Source organism: Clytia hemisphaerica, unplaced genomic scaffold, assembly GCF_902728285.1.
Source record: "Clytia hemisphaerica strain Z4C2 unplaced genomic scaffold, Clytia hemisphaerica genome assembly, whole genome shotgun sequence".
NCBI lineage: Eukaryota > Metazoa > Cnidaria > Hydrozoa > Leptothecata > Clytiidae > Clytia > Clytia hemisphaerica.
In genome coordinates, this window is record NW_027103282.1 from 1,299,194 (window position 1) to 1,320,098 (window position 20,905).

General features: G+C 39.7%; 2 protein-coding genes and 1 long non-coding RNA gene across 3 annotated transcripts in view; 2 read left to right on the forward strand and 1 right to left on the reverse strand.

Annotated features, from left to right (window-relative positions):
- The first annotated feature begins 8 nt into the window (after window positions 1-8).
- On the forward strand, window positions 9-2,855 carry LOC136804033 (uncharacterized). Its single transcript, XM_067060777.1, has one exon. It carries the CDS (start codon window positions 9-11, stop codon window positions 2,853-2,855), a length of 2,847 nt encoding a protein of 948 aa, XP_066916878.1.
- A 490-nt stretch (window positions 2,856-3,345) lies between these two features.
- Window positions 3,346-3,689, forward strand: LOC136804707 (uncharacterized). The gene is made up of 2 exons (XR_010846293.1): window positions 3,346-3,412; window positions 3,632-3,689. It is a non-coding gene; the product is annotated as an uncharacterized lncRNA (long non-coding RNA).
- LOC136804638 (fibrocystin-L-like) overlaps window positions 3,589-20,905 on the reverse strand; it is a 33,373-nt gene continuing 16,056 nt past the window's right edge. Inside the window, exons 19-37 of the mRNA XM_067061246.1 lie at window positions 20,599-20,744; window positions 19,923-20,175; window positions 19,296-19,374; window positions 18,792-19,014; window positions 17,940-18,498; window positions 17,474-17,538; window positions 16,639-16,753; window positions 15,966-16,121; window positions 15,321-15,695; window positions 12,473-14,131; window positions 11,422-11,984; window positions 10,263-10,674; window positions 9,827-10,070; window positions 9,132-9,326; window positions 8,359-8,681; window positions 6,049-7,609; window positions 4,910-5,144; window positions 4,313-4,483; window positions 3,589-4,063 (exon numbers count right to left, since the gene is read on the reverse strand). Of these exons, the coding sequence (XP_066917347.1) occupies window positions 3,695-4,063; window positions 4,313-4,483; window positions 4,910-5,144; window positions 6,049-7,609; window positions 8,359-8,681; window positions 9,132-9,326; window positions 9,827-10,070; window positions 10,263-10,674; window positions 11,422-11,984; window positions 12,473-14,131; window positions 15,321-15,695; window positions 15,966-16,121; window positions 16,639-16,753; window positions 17,474-17,538; window positions 17,940-18,498; window positions 18,792-19,014; window positions 19,296-19,374; window positions 19,923-20,175; window positions 20,599-20,744 (7,703 nt within the window). The 3' untranslated portion in view covers window positions 3,589-3,694. The remainder of the gene's footprint in view (window positions 4,064-4,312; window positions 4,484-4,909; window positions 5,145-6,048; window positions 7,610-8,358; window positions 8,682-9,131; window positions 9,327-9,826; window positions 10,071-10,262; window positions 10,675-11,421; window positions 11,985-12,472; window positions 14,132-15,320; window positions 15,696-15,965; window positions 16,122-16,638; window positions 16,754-17,473; window positions 17,539-17,939; window positions 18,499-18,791; window positions 19,015-19,295; window positions 19,375-19,922; window positions 20,176-20,598; window positions 20,745-20,905) is intronic.

The following is a 20,905-nucleotide window of genomic DNA, read 5'->3' on the forward strand; positions in this document are numbered from 1 at the left end:
ACTCATTTATGGAATCAAGTCAAGCGGCAACCAAGCGGAGAGAGGATTGCGAGAGACAGCCCGAATCCTCAAGGACCGATATCCTACCGTCCACAAAGATTGTTTCCGAAGATGTGTACGTGGACGATTGTTTGTCAGGTTCATCAGGCATGACAGAAGTCCAATCAATAGCAGACGACCTAGAAGTTGCTGTCAATCACGGTGGCTTTGGCCTCAAAGGCTTCACATTTTCATCAAGACCTCCTCAAGAGTCTCTATCTGCTGATGGTCAATCGGTTGGAGTGGCTGGACTCAAGTGGTTTCCACTCAAAGATCAAATCTCTCTCGATGTGCAAGAACTCAACTTCGCCAAAAAATCACGAGGTCGCAAACCAACACTTGTATCTACGGTACCTGAGAACCTAACTCGACGACAATGCGTGGCCAAGGTAGCTGAACTCTACGACATCACTGGTTTAATCACACCGATTGTTGCCACCATGAAACTAGATCTTCACGACCTTGTCACTCGGAAATTGGATTGGGATGATGCTCTTCCCGATAACATCCGGACCATTTGGCTTGACCATTTCGATATGATGAATGAAATCAAACAAATCAAGTATCAAAGAGCCGTTGTACCAGAAGATGCTGCAAGTTTGGACATTCAGACGCTTGACTTTGGGGATGCAAGCAAAAGCCTCATTTGTGTCGCTATATATGTTCGATTCAAGAAGAAGGATGGATCATTCACCTGTCAATTCATCTTTGGTAGATCCAAACTCATTTCAGATGAATACACTCAACCACGTGCAGAGCTATATGCAGCGATGATCAATGCACACTCTGGTCATACAATCAAACAAGCCCTGAAGGATAAACACAAGTCGAGCATCAAATTTACAGATTCTCAGATCAGTCTCTATTGGATTTGTAACCTTAACCTGAATTTAAAGCAATGGACAAGAAACAGAGTATCTGAAGTCCACAGATTTACAGACACATCCCAATGGAAATATGTCAGATCAGAGGACATGATTGCAGACTTGGGCACTAGAAGATGCACAGCCATCCAAGATGTCGACCAATATTCAAAGTGGATCAACGGATATGAATGGATGAGAAGCAACCCTTCGGACTTCCCAGCCAAGACTACTACTGACATCTCACTGACAGCGCAAGAGAAACAACATCTTAAGAAAGAGTCAAGAGAAGAAGTACACAAGGAAGGTATCGAATGCTACATATCCTCAACCAAGTCGATGATTCCAGAAGCCGTTTCAAATCACTACAAATACTCAAATTATTTGATCGACCCCAATTGGAGAAATTTCAACCATGTAATCAGAGTGATGGCTTACGTACTTAAATTCATCAATAGCTTCAAAAAATTTCACAAACCAAATCCCTCACCTTCTACCAAGGAAAGACACCTACTCCTAAATGATGCGGATATTGAACGAGCCAAATCCTACTACTTCAAAAAGGCAACCTCTGAAGTCAAACAATTCACCAACAAAACGAAGTACAACAAAATATCTGAAGAAAAGGATGGAATCCTTTTTTATACTGGAAGAATCCTCCCAACCGATCAGATCACCGCTATTGGAAAAGCTACCGCCATCATGAAGGATCTAACTGCGTTAACCTTCTGTGTGCCAATTATCGACAAAAATTCACCTTTGGCATATTCAATTGTACAAGAAGTTCACTGGAATCATCCTACAGCAATCCATTCTGGCATCGAAACCACTTGGCGCTATGTGCTTCAAACCTGCTACATACTTGAAGGAAGATCACTCGTAAAACAAGTTCGCTCCTCTTGTCCTCGATGTCGTTATCTATTAAAAAGGAAATTCCAAGTCATAATGGGACCACTCTCAGAAGACAACCTAAAGATTGCCCCTGCCTTCTTTGTCGCCCAGACTGATCTTGCTGGACCATTTCAGTCCTATTCAGAACATCACAAGCGCACCACTGTGAAGATCTGGCTACTCGTTTTCTGCTGCGCTACAACCACAGCTGTCAAAATCAAAGTCATGGACAGCTACAACACAACGTCATTTCTCCAAGCATTTACACGACTAGCCTGTGAGGTTGGTTACCCGAAAAAGCTTCTCGTTGATGAAGGAAGTCAGCTCGTAAAGGGTTGTGAAACAATGCAACTTAACTTCGTCGACCTACAACAGCACCTTCATTCAAAAATGAATATCGATTTTGAGACATGTCCTGTTGGTGGACATAATGTCAACGGACGTGTAGAAAGAAAGATTCAGGAGATCAAGAAGTCGATCGATAAAACTGCCGGAAATCAACGTTTGTCCATTCTTCATTGGGAGACACTGGCATCAACAATCTCGAACTCAATCAACAATCTGCCATTGGCCGTTGGCAACTTCAAGGAGTTCGAGATGTCAGATTTGATCACCCCGAACCGCCTACTCCTCGGCCGCAACAACGACCGCTCACCCTCAGAGCCCTTAACAGTCACAAATGACACCGACAAGATTCTACGAACCAACAAAAAGATCTTTGACTCGTGGTTTGAATGTTGGCTCACTTCACACGTACCAGCATTAATGGATCAGCCAAAGTGGTTCAAAAACGACAATGACATCAAGCCAGGAGACATCGTTCTTTTCACCAAGCAGGAGTCGAGCCTATCCGCAAACTATCAATTTGGAATCGTTAAGAGCATCAATAAAGGACGTGATGGAAAGATTCGGGATGTTATTGTGCAGTATCAAAATTCAACCGAGAAAGTCAAACGTGAGACCCATCGATCAGTTCGCTCGTTGGTTTTGATACGTGGTGTGGATGAAATAGATTTGATGAAACAATTGGATACTGTAACTCAAAAAATTAAAATTTTCTAATATATAAAAAAAAAAAAAAAAAAAAATCTTATTTTTCATTCTGTTGGGGGAGTGTTAAGGCATAAACCTTAGTTTTAATCCATTTTTGGTCAATCAAACACTCTCACCTCTTTCAGTGTGCAGCCATTTTGTTTGTTTTTGTTTGGTCTGCATTTATTTCACTTTTCCCACCATTTTGGTTATTCTGCATTTTTCTGTGTTTGATAAGCATTTGGTCAGTATTTTATTCATTAATTTTATGTCAATTTGATATATGCATTTCCTTTTGTTATAATTTATTTCAATTTTTCTCATAATTTATTTTGGTCTGTAAATTAGACTTTTTGATCTGCCTATAAATGCCACATCATCACTCAGACCTCACTTCAACAGAGACTTCAAGGAGTGAAGACCTCCTCTGACATGATGTCAACTCAAATCAAATGAAATCAATCAATAGTCTCTTTAGTTACTCACATATACAAGCACATTCAATTTTCATTTCACACAGTTGGTGTTAGTCTTGACACACCCTGTGTTCTGCTGCCTGCTTACAGCATTCTACCTCAGGCCAGCTGGTGAGTTTTTTGTTTCTTTTCTCTGTCTCTATTTGTGGCACCTAAGTTAAGTTAAGTTAGATTTTCTTTTACATTATATTAGTACTTCAATCATTCATTTATACATTTGCTGTTTTCTACTTCTACTTTTGTTCTCATAGACTTACATCCTTTTGTACCTAAGTTAGATTATTTTATTTTCATTCATTAGACTTAGTATCTTTCAATTTTTATTTTCAGTTTGAACACTACATTACTACACATCAATAAATTAATGCACTGAACAGTGTTACAAACACGGCGTTATTGTTTATCCAATCTCATCCTGACGCTACAGGGTGGAAGCGGGCGACGTCTGACTGGATATTTAGCTGCGTGATCCGGAATAATGGCATCCTGGGTACAATCAAAACTGCTTGATTGACCAATCAGAATCGAGTCTTTGACCGTGATTGTTTCTTTACCATATTGATGTCTTAAGACTTGTGGGCCGAACACATGTAGCGCTAAACTGACTTTGTTGTCGGCGAGTATAGAATTGGAAATGACGACACTCTTGTCGGGCCATGTGAAAATACCGTAATCTAAATTCTTCCAAATAAGGAAATTGTCGGCTTTCCAACAATGTGGTGAGCGAGCTTTGAAATGTAATCCGTGCAAATTAGAGTGCACCTGAAAGAGAAAAATGGTGATATTTGCTTTGAAAATGCTTTCAACAAGTGAGTCTGTTATATGAGGTAAAACAAGTACAAAAATGGGCCAAGTTCGCGTTTTCCAAGAATTACGCCCAATGATGCTTGAACGTCCATCTAATGACTTTACAACACCGTAAAGAATCTTTATTTGTAAAGAAATTTCTTGATCTGGAAAGTCTTATTCAGAATTTCTACAAGATTAGTTTCACCAATACTTAATACTCACTTCGTTACCATAGACACGTTGTGATTCTTCTTCGCAAGGGACGCCGGGAAATCGAATGCCGACTTTTTCCGATCCTGCAATACTGTTACCCACTACTGTGAAGTCTTTGGCTTTCTCAAGATTCAGAGCACCGTCCCAATTCAAATCCGCCGACGCGTAAACTTCTGACACCTAAAATAGAAAAATAGAAAACAATTTCAAGATTCCATCAAGTAATTTTTATCTAAAAGAAGTTTATACCGGGTGTGTCAAAAAAAACGCCCCTATTTTTCGATTTTTGACGTAAATTTCAAATCCTCCCTGAAAATTTCACTTGCCTATGTTGAATAGAAATTTGTACGTCAAAAATCGAAAAATAGGGACGTTTTTTTTGACACACCCGGTAATACTAATAACAAGCTAGAGTGCTTCTTTATTTCGTTCCCTATCTCTTCCTCTGAAATTTCAATGTAAAAAATTACACTCCAAAATCTCCACTGGATTTTTTGACCTGAGAACAATTGGGTTTTGATAGAAATTATAATCCCCACTGTGGGAAGAAGTTCCACTGGGACTGTGAGACAGGGGTGTAAGAAAGAAAGATTCGACATAACTTACTCTAAACGTTTGAATGGACAATGCGGTGGTCATCAAGTTATGAACCACTTTATTATTGCGTCCTTCCAGATCGATAGCTGGACCAACCGAGCGATATATGACGTTGTTTTCGATTGTCAGATTGTGAGTTCCGTATACACCAATGCCCACATTGTAACCATCGTTGAAAGAGCATCCGGATACGAACGAAGCATTACCGTCGATCTCACCGATGTTCATGAAAGCCAACGAATATCTGTGTGTGGAGATGCGAAAATTGAAAAGATATCAATCATGAATTTTTACCCTTAAGTATTACAAATGAAGTGAATACAGTCGCTCTCATGTTTTCTACCGTTAGTGTATAGTAGATGGCGGATTCCAACACACTAGCAATGTGGAGATAATTTTTTTTCAACTCACTGTCTCTGTTCAGTCAGTAGACAAGGATTCACTTCCAGCTCTACCCAGTGGCAATTGAGTCCTCGGGTTCCACATAGACCCGTAGCTCAATGGTAGAGCAAATGCCCGCGAATGGCATCGTTGTGATTTCGAGTCTCGCCGGATCCGTTGGTTTTCCAACGTTTCCGGTGGCTGATCAGAAGACAGCAACGACTATATTCACTTCATTGAATAGAAACGGTTTTACGGGCCACTTTTTAAACGAAATTCCGTTCAACTGATGCGAAAGTGATATTAACGGTCTCAGTTGACAAAATACAATTTGTTTAGATAGTTAAATATATCGTAAAGATCCGCGAATGAAATGTAACCGGGAAAACCATGGCCAACCTTAAGAGTTCATCTAATGTTTCCAGCTCACCCAAATATATACTTATACGCTTACATAATTTTACGTTCTTTCAAACCACACGTAGTTAATTTCCGTGACAAACAAAGAGGAATGGATCCGTGGGGGTGGAAACAGTCACTTTCGCTCGAGGTTGTGGACGGCCAAATATGTCACTCTTTGACATTTAGGGTTAGGGTTTGTCGTTCTTTTTGTCGCTTCCTAATAGTTATTTGTCGTTCTTTTAAGATGGTCTGGAAGCGTTAGATGAACAGTCTCTTATGTGAAAAACCTCTACAATAGGCTGATCTTACACTATTTTCCAGACTTTTGAACCCTGTTTCGAAAAATCCAACGAGAAAGAACTCACCTTGGGTCCCAGTTTTCATTGAAACCAAGTTGGCCACAATTACTGAACTGGACATCTCTTAGCTGAGCGTCACCACTGTAAGTGATACCTCCTTGAGTATACTTGCCAACTAAGACACGACAACCAAATGATTGATCGTCTAATGAACCAGATGGGTTATCGAGACCTTCAATACGGATGTTTCGAGTAATCAAGGCAACTTTGGCGCTCATTCGTTTGAAAGGTCCGAATCCTGTTGGAAGATTATGAGTAGAGTGACGGTACTGAGTTGCTGTGGTTGTAGTGATGGTTTTGCCACCATTGGTTACACCAGCAATGGTCAGTTTTTCAGTTTGTTTAGATTCAAAGGTGGTCGTTGTAATCAAAATGACGTCACCAATGGCCCAATCAACAGACTCGGTAAGAGTGATCGAGGTTTCTCCAACATTAACAGTGCTTGCCAAATAAGTCCAATATACATCATGCGACATTCCAAGAAGTTGTAATCGACCGAAAACTGCTAAAGCTTTAGCACCGACGTTAGGTCCATTATTGATGGGCATGTCAGGAGATTTTTGATTTCCAATAAGACCGATGAGAACATTGCTGACCATCGGTGTATCAGCATAACCCGCGATTAAAGATCCACCAAGACCTGAGATGAAGATGATTTTCGCTTTGATCACGTGATCAATACTAGGTTCCAGTTCCAAAACGCCAAAGATGTATAAGCGGTCCAGAAGGATTTCATCTGTTGAGTCTTGCACCATATACCAGTCAGCTTCGATGGTTACGTTTTGGTTGGCTGTCGGTACCACACCACTTGTCCAATCTGACTTCTCGCTCCACTTCTTGAAGGTGGCGGGGCGCCCATCAGGAATTGGCGGAGCGGTGGGTGCAACGCATTTGTCAAAGAAACATCGGTATACTCTGTAGGTGATTGGCTTCTCGTCCGGTTTGGTTTCGTTTCCAGTCCCCTTCACCAAGTACGTCATTTCTTGTTCTGCTTCGGTGTAGTACCAGTCTCCATGTTTATCACTTGAAGGGTTTGGTAATGAGACTGTTGAATTTCTACGACCGTTGCCTGTCGCAAAGGAGTCTGGGACTTGATAGAATGTGTGCTTGATGTAAGCATAATCAGTTGGTTTCATTTCAGTGATGGTCATTGAGTAAGAAATATTGGTCAAATGTTGTGAACGGTCAAAAGAGATATCAACCGGATCATTTGTATTCAATGGAAGAAATGCGGTATACCCGTTTGGATGGGAAATAGCTTTTTCACGGTACCGAACTTTATCTGTCCCTAATGAATTGTTGAAGAAAGCTGTTCGCTCGCTGATGGAGCTCGGTGTAACTTGATTAAACGCGACTTTTGCGAAGCGGCCGCTAGTACATGTCACGCCTGGTGTGATTCCGAAAGAAGCGCCAGGGTTATCTGTACACACTGCAGGGTCCAGGAATCCCATTTTGGGTACCAGACTTCCACCTTTGGTGCCCGTTAGGCTTCCATCTAAATCTTCAACAATGGTTGCGTGAGCATGAGGAAAATTGATCAAGTTTGATGTGTTCGTGTATCTGATACCTTTGGTAAGAAAAAGAAAAAACATAAGATTATTGCTAGCCTCGTTTCAAATTATCCGTGCTAAGATATTTCAATGCTATTAGACTATGGACGTCCTTTTGAAACAAAATTGATAAAAGTCTTTTGGAAAAAAATGTCAAATGTATAAATATCGTGTCTCCAAAGTTTGGTTATGTAGAGCAATATAAGGGTCTTTCATTTTTATTTTTAAAAATATTATATTTGTCTCAATGTTGTCCAGAGGTCGGTAAATTCGAAAAATGCGACGGTAAGCTTATTTCGCACGCGAGAGTACACATCGTTGACGAGAAGAAATCAAAAACTGATTATCGAAGAATTTTTCATTAACCAACGAATTAGAATATCTTTAATATTGGAGAATTAAAATAATAGAACCAGAGAAACTTTTTTTTTCATTCAAGTACCAAATCCACCTTTTCTAAACCGGTTCTAGGCGAATACACAGGTTGCAAAATGAATGTCTGAAGACAAATCACGCTTTTACTCGAAATTTTTATGTGCTTGTTACATGACAATTATTTCTGATTGGTTCGAATTTGTTGACACTAATAAAGTTATCAGTTGTAAGTTGTAAAGCAAGTAACATGGGAATATTCATGTGAACTTTTTCGAGTTATTCACATGTTTTGACTGCAATGATATAATTTTGCAACCCGTGTGTGTCAGGCATAAAAAAGACCAACGTAAAAAGTGTAAGGCAATAAAGTCGGCAATAAAACGTTAAATACCTTCAGCGCGTACGAAAGACGCACCATCATCGGGTTTGCAGTGGGCGCAAGTTCCAAAGGCGGTGCATTCGTCTTCATCAAAATTCACAAAATCCACATTGGAGATGGTCAATCGGCTTGTTCTTGGCAACCAGATACCATGCATGGTACAGCGCTGTTGATCAGAATGTCCAAGCTTGTATGCACCGATATCCCGCAGTTGAGAGTGACCGACAATGAGTGAATTTTGGACAGTTGCACCACCCCATGGTGAATCTTCAGCATTAGCCTCCACGTATTCCACACCAGAAATATCGTTGTCAAGGGATATCAAATCATCAAACCTAAGCAAAAAGAAGTTAGATAGAAAGTTATAAATAAACCCAAATCAGCTGAAATGTACAAAAATACGAAAAAGATTTCTTAGTGACTTTTTTAAAACTATTTAGCTACATTCAAAATAGACAATGCTATCGTCCGTTAGAGGGTCAGTAAACTCGGGGAAGTAGTGGCGGTAGAGTTTTGGAACAACACTGTAAATACCTCAGCCACTGTTTACTCCACCCCGAACTGAACTCCGTTTTTAAATTCATCCCACCTCCTGAATTATTCGCTTTTTTAGTGATAATGTGTGACGATGGGATCTTCTACATTCAAAACAGTGATTTTAGCCTGAAAATTGCATCCAGGCCAAGCACACTGTCTAATAATTTGTACTGCATGAGTTAGGTGAATGGGATTATGTATTCAAGAGCACTGGACTGAAATTCAAAAAAAAAATCGAACCAATTTACCTGATTGAACCACACTCTAAGCATTCAGCCGCCCTCAGGGCGTGCCAGATCGTCAATCCATGGAAATGGGCGGGCTCGTGAACCTTTGAATCACAACCACCTCCGGCCATCGGGTGATAGATCGGAAACACCCATAAACCGTAACGCCCAAGGGTGTGAGCTGTGTTGTTCTTGAACTCAAGCATTGGGACGTTTCTGAAATGAACAGACGTATTCTGGATATTCATAATTCAAGATGACGTCATATTTTCTAACGGAAGCATCCGAAAAGACCCGGATTTTTGACCACCATATTTCTATTTTTAGTAACAGAGCGGGGTCAAATCCCGACTTTTTTCGGGTGTTTTGCTAGAAAAATGACTTACGCATATCAAAAATAATATAAATATAAGATAATTCTTTTTAGTCTTTTTAATTTTCAAATGGAGGTAAACCGATTATTGTAAGGCAATCCCAATTTTACACAACATTAGGTAATGAAACGTCACGCAATGTGAAGACACGCAAGAAAAAGATATTAGCGTGGTATTAAATCTCAGAATCATGCAACTTAAAACAAAACTTCAAACATAAGAATATTGCAGATTTTAAGCTGAGGTAAATTATTTTTGTAGCTTATAGAAAGAGATCATGGATCAGAAATGGATACAATGGCGTTGTAACTATAATTAATTATCACTATTATCCTTTCCTACCTTGGACATATATTTGGGTCATAATTAGGTCCTTCCGGATGATGAAACATCTGATACCAGTAGCCGAAATGCGAACAACCAGCGGCTGCGTTGTGGCTGACAGTGTTGTTAGCATTGGTTACCCAGTAAGCGGCTGGCGTAAGATCGACATTCAAACCGGAGCTAGAGAGTGTTACCATGACAGCGAGATTGTAACGAATGAAATTACCTGTTTCTATACCATCTTCCATGAAGTAAGCGTTACCTAGGGAACGGAGAAATAATAATTTGACAAAATCAGTACAACTAGAGGTTTCCAGCTTTGTCATGAATTTGGAAAGTAATAATTTTTGCGAAAATTCTGGACATAATTCTGGAGAAACTCGATCTTCTAGAAGCACCTTAGCTATGCAGCTGTTCAAAAGCAATGTTTTGTAATTTTTGCACAGCGACTTACCCAAAATATCATAAATGACATTTCTCTCCACTCTCAAACCGTGAATACCGTGCATGGTGACTGCACGGTTATGGCTACGGTGAATGGCGCAACCCTCGACGTACGATCCCGTCACGTCACCGTCCATATGGAAATGAATTGGGTAACGTCCTAAACGGTACGCTTGTCCGGCGTTGTAGATCTCAATATGGTTGAAATGGGCTAACGCTAATCGCGAATCTTTTTGGTTGGAGTGGACCATGATTTGGACGCCGAATTGATCGGAGCCAAAAGGCCGACCATAGTTCCCTTCGAAACATTTTTGAGTAGCGAATTGATCAGGGTTGTAGTTTTTGGGACATGGAGGAATGGCGTCTTTCCAATTTTCGTTGGACGATCCTCTGATGACAACATTGCGTGTCAAAAGACCAACCTGGTAGCAAGTGAAGATAATAGCACAACATAAATATTGAATTCAGAGGATTGTTAGGATGCAAAGATGGATGGTTATTTAAGATGCAAAGGTTCTTTAATTGTTTTCTATCTTCTTTGTCACTGTAACTTTGAGATAAATTCAACAAGCAACATGCTAAATGGACCTACCTAATGATTAATATCAGATGAAAATAAGAAAAAAGTGACAATAATTGTACAAAAATTCAGAATGGAAAAATAAAGCTTGTGTGTTGAATAATGTAAAATGGTAAAAAGGAATTTCCCCAAATACGAAAATCACTTAAACCATTCAGGCCCAAAAACCCTATTTTTGGCAGTTTTTGGCCCAAATTTGCCCAAATATATTTTTTTTGTGAAAATCGGGCTCCGTCACATTTTAGGCATTGCCATTTTGCATCATTGTGCAAAAAATCAGAAAAAAATAATGAGTCAACTTTGAGAAAAGCTGGTAACAGACGGACGGACGGACGAACGAACGAACGAACGGACGAACGGACATGGGTTAATTTATAGAACCTCCACCGGGGTACCCGGAGGTAGGTCCAAAAATAAGATTTACATAGTGGAGTCCAGTTAACTCGAACACACATGGGGAACAAAAATTTGTTCGATTTAAGGTAATTTCGATTTATGGAATACGGTTTATAAGACATTGTTAACTGAAGGGGCCATAAAAGTTATAGAGGTTCGAGTTTGAGACACTCCACTGTAAAAAAAAAAAAACCTCAGCAGCAGTTTCAATAGTCCGTCCGGCAATTGTCTGTGTCAAAGCGATATGTTTGAAAGCTAACGGACGGTCAATTTCGATGGTATTTCCATCATTTGTTACACCCTTGATAAAAACAGCCTCGTTTTCGCGCAAACTTTTTGAAGTGGAGGCTATCACAATCTCGCTGCCAACTTTCCAATCAGGAACAGGTACGGTAACATATATTTCCGTTGCGCCAGCTTCCGCTGTTTTCGATAACCGGGTCCATGTGTTCAGAATATGTTGTCCGTGCAAGCCTAGGTATCCGGTACGCAATGAGATAGATTTTGCGCCATACACGGGCAGTTCTTGTGACGTCACATTACCGTGCAATGTAATAATAGCTTTATGTTCGAAGCGTTTTTCTTCCGTTCCGACCATCAAGGAGCCATTCTTAGCGATTAAAATGTGTTCTGCTTGTAGGTGAAGATCTTTGTCGTCGAAAATGACGGTACCACCGTCAATAAGTAGGAAAAAGAGAACAGGTGTGTCCATGTCTAATAATAATGTTTGTCCGGTAGAGATAACCACGTATGCTCCTAAAAATCACAGATTAAGAAAAATGCTTTAATAATACTAAATACACGACTATTAAACAGTGTAGAAAAACTGCTCCTTGAAGATGAGTGCCGATCTAAAGTTTTGATCGAAATCAAATTGAATTGGCTTTCTTGAAAGGTTTTGTTTTTAAATAAGAGTGATATCGTTTGCTTACTCATCAATTTCAATTTACAAGCTTTTTCACATTGAATCGACACATATGTCGATTGGTCAGAAAGAGGAAAAGAAAAACAACTTTTTGTTTATATCAGCATAATATAACAATAGGGAGACACTGTCCTAATATGAAACATGTGTCTGCTATGAAACGGGAACACTTATGTAAAAATAAACCTTTAAGTGGTCTTATCTGGTTATTGATCAAGGAGTGTCTCTAAACCTCCATAATTGTGAATAGACAGAGAGAGAGGGTAACAGTATATCTGGTGGATGATATCAAAGACAAAAGAAATAAAACGTCACTGACCTGCGGATGGTAAGGGACCACCACCCCACGTGAATGGTGAACTCCACACATCAACGTAATCGACCGATGCGTTCTGTGGGATGGCGTGGCCGGCAGCGGCGCTTGAAACAACAAGATCAATATCCATATGTGTTTTCTTGGACGGTTTAGTGATACATTCGATTTTTGTTGCCGTGACCGAGCGCAATTCACATTCGATACCGGCAATTGAGACCTCACTTCCGCCTTTAAAGTTGCTTCCACTGATGACGATCTTTTTCCCGCCACCTGTTCCAAAGCGACGTGGAGAGACATCCGTGATGTAAGACGTTAAAGATTCTTTGTACGTGAAAGAGTTCGACAACGTGACGGATTCACTTCCCTCTGTTATGATGACGTCACATGGAACGTCTCCCGATTGAGATTCGTAATCCGGCAGCATTGACGTTAAACATTGAAGAGTTGTTCCGTAAGTAACATCCTGGACGATGCAAGAAGCACCGCATATAGAGACGCCAGTTTCCATACTGAAGCCTTTACCTACGATCTCCACAAGGCGACCGCCTCCGTAACTACCCTCGTTTGAGGCGGGATTCGAAGCAGCAAGTTCGTAAGTTATTAACAATGGGTTTGAGAAACCTTTTCCTGCGACAAGGACTGACAAGTTGTACGTTCCAGCAGGGTAATGATCCAATGTACACGTAATTGACGTAGTGTCTACTTTGGTAACGTTGCAAAGATCTTTTCCATCAATGTAAATTTTGTAATCCTCCGTATCATTGGAGCCCGTATTCACGTAATCAATGGTCAACGTATCCCCGTAACCACCATTAACAGTTGAAACACTGCGTCGTTTACGGCCGTTCTGGTTGGTACCCATTCCCGTAATTTGAGGTGTTGACGCGTCTTCGTAAACATAATTCCCAGTAAGATGTCCACCCGGGTAGGTGATAAGGGATGTCCCGGCTACATTTCGTGGTGGTACCCGGCATAAAACGACGTATTGGTTGCGTTCGGTGATTTCACAATCGTCAAGAGCGTCTCTAAAAGTGATTTTAGCATTCATGGTGTACGAAGCACCGATCAATGTCAACTTCACAATATTTCCTCCGTAAATACTTCCACGGTTTGGGGAAATACCACGTAAACCACGGGAGTAACGTGTATATTTCTGAACACCCGGCGTCCACAGAGCTGCACCAACGCCGTCAACAAACAAACTGATATCGTAATTTCCAACAACTTGGTCTGGCAGTTGACATTGGAACACTGTCACGTTACCTCCCTGGTCATCACGTAGAAGGATAGGACATACCCTGGAACCGACGTTCAACGTCAGTTTTTCCGTCACAACACTTGGTGCAAGGTTGCCAATAGTAACGTTAAGCTTCATAAAAGGTTGCGTGATTGTTGTTGGAGTCAAGGATTGCAGGATGGGTGTAACTTCGTCCTTATAAAGATATTGTAGTGTTTGTGTGTGAACTCTTGTTTGCTCATCTTCTGAATAACTACTATCAAACACAGTGACTTGTTCAGTCGAAGCACTGGTGACGGAGGGAGCTTTACAGAAGATCTCAGTGTACGTCGAATTTATATGGCTGCAAGTTTTTGAACCAATTTTGACGACAAGATTATTTGAATCCAACCCGAAGCCAGTGACTTGTAAAATGTTGCCGGCACCTGAAGTAAACGAAGATTTACATTCACAAAAATGACCTTGCTTTGTGTTGTTACGATAAGTTATCAAGTATAGTTGCAGTGTGATGGTATAATAGCATAAGAGAGGCCCCCCCCCCAGCGGACCCTCAGTTCACGCAATCACGCAATTTTTTTTCGAAATTCACGCATTCACGCAAATTTTCCCCGAGTTTCACACAATAGCCCGATTTTTCAGAAAATCGGAAAATGTTCGGGACAAATCGGGGAAACATTGGAAAATCGGGAAAACTGCACAAAATCGGTGGGAAAAAAAGGGAAATTCACGTATTCACGCACAAAATAGCCCAGATTCACACATTCACGCAATGAAAAAGTTAATTTTCACGTTCACGCAAGTTTTTTCAATTCACGCATTCACGCATTTTTTTTTCAATTTTCACGGATTCACGCAACCCAAAATGCCCATTCACTAGACTGGAGTCGTTTATAATGCGTGTAATACTAATAATACCAATACTAATAATAATAATACTACGGGATTTAGTTTGTATAAACGACTGGAAGAATCCGGTGTTCCAGCCTTATATATACAGGAGCTAGCTACGCAGAAACTTGCGTAGCGAGAAAACAATTTATCAAGCAACAACAAACTCTCAAAACGAAATCAACTCAAATGAAAAACTTTCAATACACAAATCCACACATATTTTTTTTCTCAAGAATTATTTTGACCAGGAAAAAATTATAATTGCAATATTGACACTTTTCTTTTGTTTGGAGTTAGTGCACAAAGGTTTCTAGACGACTAAAATTGTTCCATTCATTACTTTTTGCTTTATTTCTACTATGTATAAATTAGTCGTCTAGCTTGCTAGACTACCCATTCACGCATTCACGCAAACCGCTGGGGGGGCCATAAGAATCTCTTCTTCCCTACCCCTTAATAACTAAACAATTCGAAATCAAGAAATGTTTATTTTTTATTCGTGAAGAATTGAGTTTTGAAAATATGAGTTTGTAAGTCAATTCGGACTGCCTAATACCTAAACAATTCGAAAATCAAGAAATGTTTCTTTATCATTTGTGACGAATTGAGTTTTGAAAATATGAGTTTGACGCCAATTTATACCAGGATGAAGGGGAGCCTGTTCTCACGAGCTTACTTCGAAAAGGTTTGACGACAAATCTATTTTACAGCACTTCAAATTACCTAAAGATCCTTGTCTTGGTGAAATATCTTCGACAACATGTTGGAAAACAATGGAATTATTATATTGTATTTGTGTTTTCAAGAGAGCTGTTCCATATGGCTGTCTGGTGAATTTCAGATGTAGCATGCTTCTGATAGGTGGTTGTGAATCTAAGTCCATCTTACAAGTCATTTCAGTGTTAGTTGCTGTATCACCTGCACAAAAGTATCCTCCGAACTCGGCTGACGTTTTACGAGCATTCGTTCCGAAGTTCGATCCTTTGATTGCGATGATATCGGTAAGGAGGACGTGAAATTCAGGGCGGACTACAGTAGTGACTTCGGAGGTAAGGGAGGTTTTGTAACGGAATTGGGCGGTAGATTTCGCTGGTACTCCTAAAAGAAAATCAGATAAAGAACGATGAAAATCGATAAAAATATGCATCAAAGAAACATGGATCGATAAAAAATTTATCAAAAAAGGATTTAAATAATGTCCGTTTTCCGGGACTTTTCGCGGACCCTTACTATTAATCAAACAAGACTGCTTGTAAAAACGACTTGTAAGCATATTTCGACTCCTTTCTTCAACTTTTTAATATTTACAACACAAAGCTAAGAGAGATAAGCAGGCAGGAACATTTCACAGGTATAAAAAATGGATACCTTTCACAGTGACCTCAACGTCAGTCACAAGTGTTGAGATTTTGGGTAAGACAATAATCCGACCACCAAACGCAATCTTTGTACTACCATACGTTCTTACAATACCACTTGAAAAGTAGTAGAAACCACTCTCATCGAAACGTCTTCTGCACACACCTTATAAAGGGAAAAGAAAGAGACATGGTTTCAATTTGAACACCACATGCACACCTTTCTTACATGAATGTCTATATACAAGGTTTTAAAGGTCAATGGGCTCTTCCAGAAAATGTTCGTAAATGGGGGTGCAAGATATATTGTCCGGGGGTAAATTTTCTCTGTCCGGGCATAATTTGGGTTGTCCGGGGAGTCAACCGATGCTTGTCCGGGGGGTAAAACCCGTTGTCCAGGGGCCAAAAGTCACTTTGTCCAGGGGTAAATCACTGAAAATTGTTATATATCCTCCACCCCCCATATTCAATTTTTTTCTTTAAAAGTCCAATCTAAGTAGGGATTGGAAATTGTACCACTAAATACAGTACCTCCAAAATAAGGATATTATAGACTAAACCCTGGCTATTTAGAGAAAAACAAGGGACTCTTCTTTTGACTGCTGAAAATATTTTCAAAAATTAATAAACGGGGGTAAGATAACAAGATCCGGGGGGGGGTCGTGGAGAAAAGGAGAACCTACCTTGAGGTTTTGGTTCACACCACACATTGTCTTGGTCAATATCCAAAGGGTCTACAGAGAGAGCTTTGTAAATTCCAACTTTGAGACCGGAATCAGGATTGACGTACCACGACCACTAAAGAAAGAAGAATATGGAGAATTTCTTTTAGATTTACTCCAAACCAGTAAGCCCACAACGTTCATCTAGCGTTTTCTAAGTAAAGTTATATTGATGTTGCCTCCACGGTCAATGTCAGCAGGAAACAGTTATTCAACTTCCGCTTAATTTGTAAGGGTCTTCAGAAAGTCGTAAGAGGTTATAGAGGTGATAGACTACCTTCACTCATATGTCATTCCCTCTCAATCCGGATTATCAGCCAAACAAACTTATGCGTCAATTGAGGGTCTTCACCTCTATAACCTCTTACCACTTTCTGAAGACCCTTAATCCAAGTATCGATTGACGTCAAATGAGGTTAGTAAAGCTCAAATTGCAGATGTAAAACGACAAACTCGGTATACATTCACTCACCATCTGGATAAGGCTATCACTGTATCTCACTAACATTCTGCCGATTGGTAGTGTGAAGGTTTCGATCACAGACTTTCACCGCAATGGACTGTGTTCGAATCCCAAGCTCTTCCAGGCAGGGTGTTAGGGAAATATGGTGGTAGACTCTCTACTTTCACTCACATGTCGTAAGAGGTTGTTAACCTCGAAACTATTTTTAACATAAATGCATAGTTTCTGAGCAAATGAAAAGGTTGACATAACATTAGTATATCGTAGGGCATACTATTAATGATGGCTGTAAAACATGTATTGCAGACCAACCGCAGGGAAAAGAGACCTTACCTCGAGTGTATCACCGACAGTAGCGACAATGAAGTCTTCACTCCAAGCATATCCAGGTCCGTATTCTAATAAATAAAGCAAACTGGTGAATTATAACAAGGATAAACAAAGGTCTAGAAAGTTATCCAAAGCAAATTGGAATGGATGTTTACCTCAAGAACAAAATCTCAATAATAGTTTTTAGAAGAAGATAGTAAACTCTTGTACTGTACACTGACTTAAATAGTTTAAGGTTTTATTTTTACATAAGTGTTCCCGTTTCATATCAGGACAGTGTCTCCCTATTGTTATATTGTGCTGATGTAAGCAAAAGAATGTTTTTCTTTTTCCGACTAATCTTGCTCCACACCCGTGTCAATTCAAAATCAAAAAGCTTGCAAATTAAAATTGATGAGTAAGCAAACGATATCACTCTTATTTAAAAACCTTTAATCAATTTTAAATATGACTCAGAGTAACTTCTTACTGTCTGAAATTCCGTTATTATCAACGACGATTTTCTTCCCAGTCCCACCAGTCGTACATTCGATAACGCCTGTGCTCGTATCAATCGATTCCACGTCACAAGGGTATTTCCCTTCGAACGTTTTCATGAATACTTCATAATCACTCTTATTGGAACTTGTGAAACCAGCTCCAGTCACCCGTAATTCGGTACCGCCAATCATTGATCCGGAACCAGGCGAAATAGAGTTTACCGCAAGGTTGTAAGCAACTGGCGAGGACGAATCTGCGCTTCCTTTGTTTTGGACGAACACTTGAACAATGTAGGAGCCTGATTCAAGACGAGGCGCTTTACAGAGGATGGTTGTTTCGTTGAATTCGACATTTTCACAATGTTGCTCGTTGATGAGTACTCTCGGTTCTTTTCCGGTATCAGCGGCGAAGTTTGTTCCAGTTATGGTAAGGATAGTGTCGGAAACAGGACTTAGTGACGTCGGTGCGACTGACGTAATGGAAGGATTGAAAGCATCAGAGAATTCGATTGGAGTACTGAATTCGATTTCTTGCTCAGCTATGGAGACCTAGAGGAGTAGAACAAGCTTTCATAAAGTAAGTAAAAACTAATGAGCTATTATCAGTCACTTGTAAACCTGATCTTTTTGTTTTATAACCAGGGATTAATATAATTTGTAAATAAAAGGAATTTGTCTTACATGTATTAACCTCTTTTTTCAAACTAACCTATAGATAGACGATCAAATCATTGTTGACCTTAGGTTATTACACTCGGTGAAAATTATATACGGAAAATATATTGCGACTATAGAAAATCTGTTCCAAACTGAAGAATTTTGAAAGATGACTAGGAGCTTACTGTGACTTTTGATTGCGTATTATTAGGAGCAGATGGAGCCATCACTATGATTTGATTTTCATCAATTGACAATATCTTTCGGTGGACACTCAAACCGTTATGCGTGAAGTTCACTCTGACGTCATCAAGGGAATCACCAAAACCTGTTCCATTGATAGTGACAGGGAATCCTCCATTGCTTGCCCCTGATAGAGGGGATACTGAAGAAATGCTTGCGAGATATCTGAAAACGAGAATGAAATTTTGTTTAAAGATGTATAATCAATTGGTTCATTACGTACGACACTACTTTCAAAATCGAAATCTTATCAGAGAGATGCAATCTCGTCCTCGCGTATTCTTACGTTACACCTGAAAATGCAATTTTTCAAGAAAAACAAAAAAACAGTTGACTTCTGACTTTCGATGATATTGCTGGGATAAAGAATGTAAAGTACAAATGCTATCATAAAAACTGTAAAGCGAAACTCCGCATAAAAAGCATTAAAACAAGGAAGAACGTACTTGAAAGTAACATTGCCTGAAGAATCTCCAAACCCTTTCGAATGTAGAATGACGTCATATTCTCCCGCTTTCTGTGGACCTAAATCAACGAGTGTTAGTGATTATTTTTAAGAGCACTGAATTGCATTTTAAGGAGCTTAGTGATGGTCAACTTGATAAGCTACAATCATGGTCAGAATATGTTGACATTTCTGGGTATTTTAGCATTTTGAAGAATTAAGGTTAAGTTCGGGCGAAATGACATTTTCAGGCTTGGTACTTTATCTAATCGAATATTTCGATTTGGGATGGTACGCTGGCTTCCTGGATATATTCTCAGCCTGGTGAGACTATGCCCAAGCTTTTGGATCCTCAGATCCTAAGTCTTATGTTAGAACTCAGAGTTAAAACTCTACTTTCGAACCCTAAGTTAAGGCACTTAAATACTACTTGGGGGTTTTAAAATTTATAGCGAAATTATTTTTCTTGCCGTATATTCTATCGATGATTGTTGTTCCATAACATTTATTATACAGAGTATACTTAATAATTCAAAGAAACAAAAGTTTCAATTGTAATAATCTGACTGAGCACCATTCTTAGAAGGCACTGTACTGTAGCGAATTAACGCAGAAACAAGAAACTCACCGAGTGTGCAAATCACAGAGACTTGATCACCAGCAGATGTAGCTGATACAACTTCGCAAGGACTTCCACCGACCCTGACTTTCAAGTCATCTTTCTTTGATGAGCAGATGTCGCATAATAACGTCACTTGTGAATCCCTCACAGATTCGTTGGGCGTGATGTTGATGAGTTTGGGCGTCTTTTCGAGGGTGTAGTTGAACCCACAAGCCCGCCCTCTGCATGATGATGGAATATCGTTGATAGTGACCACAACCTATGTGAAAAGTTTGTTTCAGTTTAAGAACAATAGACCTAGATGACTCCACACATGAAGTGCAGACTCATTTACTGGTACAAACATCTGACGTCATTAACGGCCCTTGTAAAGTCGAATTTCAGGCTCGAAAAAGTCCTTATGAATTTGGAGTTGAAAGGTATATAATAGACCCTGTTCGAACGAACACTTTTGAAAACTGACCTTGAATGACAGCTGAGGAAAGATTTTCCAGTCCTGAGTACATCGACATTACTTTTAGAAAGATATTTTGGTATTATACAAGAATAGCCATTTAGAATAAGTAAGTAAGGTCAAAGTTCAAACCTGAACAATGGAAACATTTATAACTCAAGGACAATTTGCTAAAAAATCAAGAAAAAGTTATCAGAAAAATAAACATTACGTAATTAAATCTCTAACCTGTGGGGATTTTTCAGGGAGATAGAGGAATTCGCCGGTAAGTGGACCAAAGGTGATGCCACCGTCTTGCCGGGTGTTAAAATAAACAGTGGCATTGTTGCCCACTAAGCTGCTCTTTTTCAACGTGAGTTCCGATTTATCTCCACCTAGAACAGGAAAAAGAGTTGAATTGAGTAATCTTAAAGGTAAGGTTCATGCAACGTGTAAAACAAAATTACTTATATCCTTCCCTAACATACACGGCTAGAAATCTGGAGTAATAATTCGTGAATAAAAATAATAACAAAGTTACGAAATTTGTGGAGGA

Excerpts from the sequence above, each read along its gene's own strand:
- LOC136804033 (XM_067060777.1), top strand. The coding sequence starts at position 9 with ATGGAATCAAGTCAAGCGGCAACCAAGCGGAGAGAGGATTGCGAGAGA.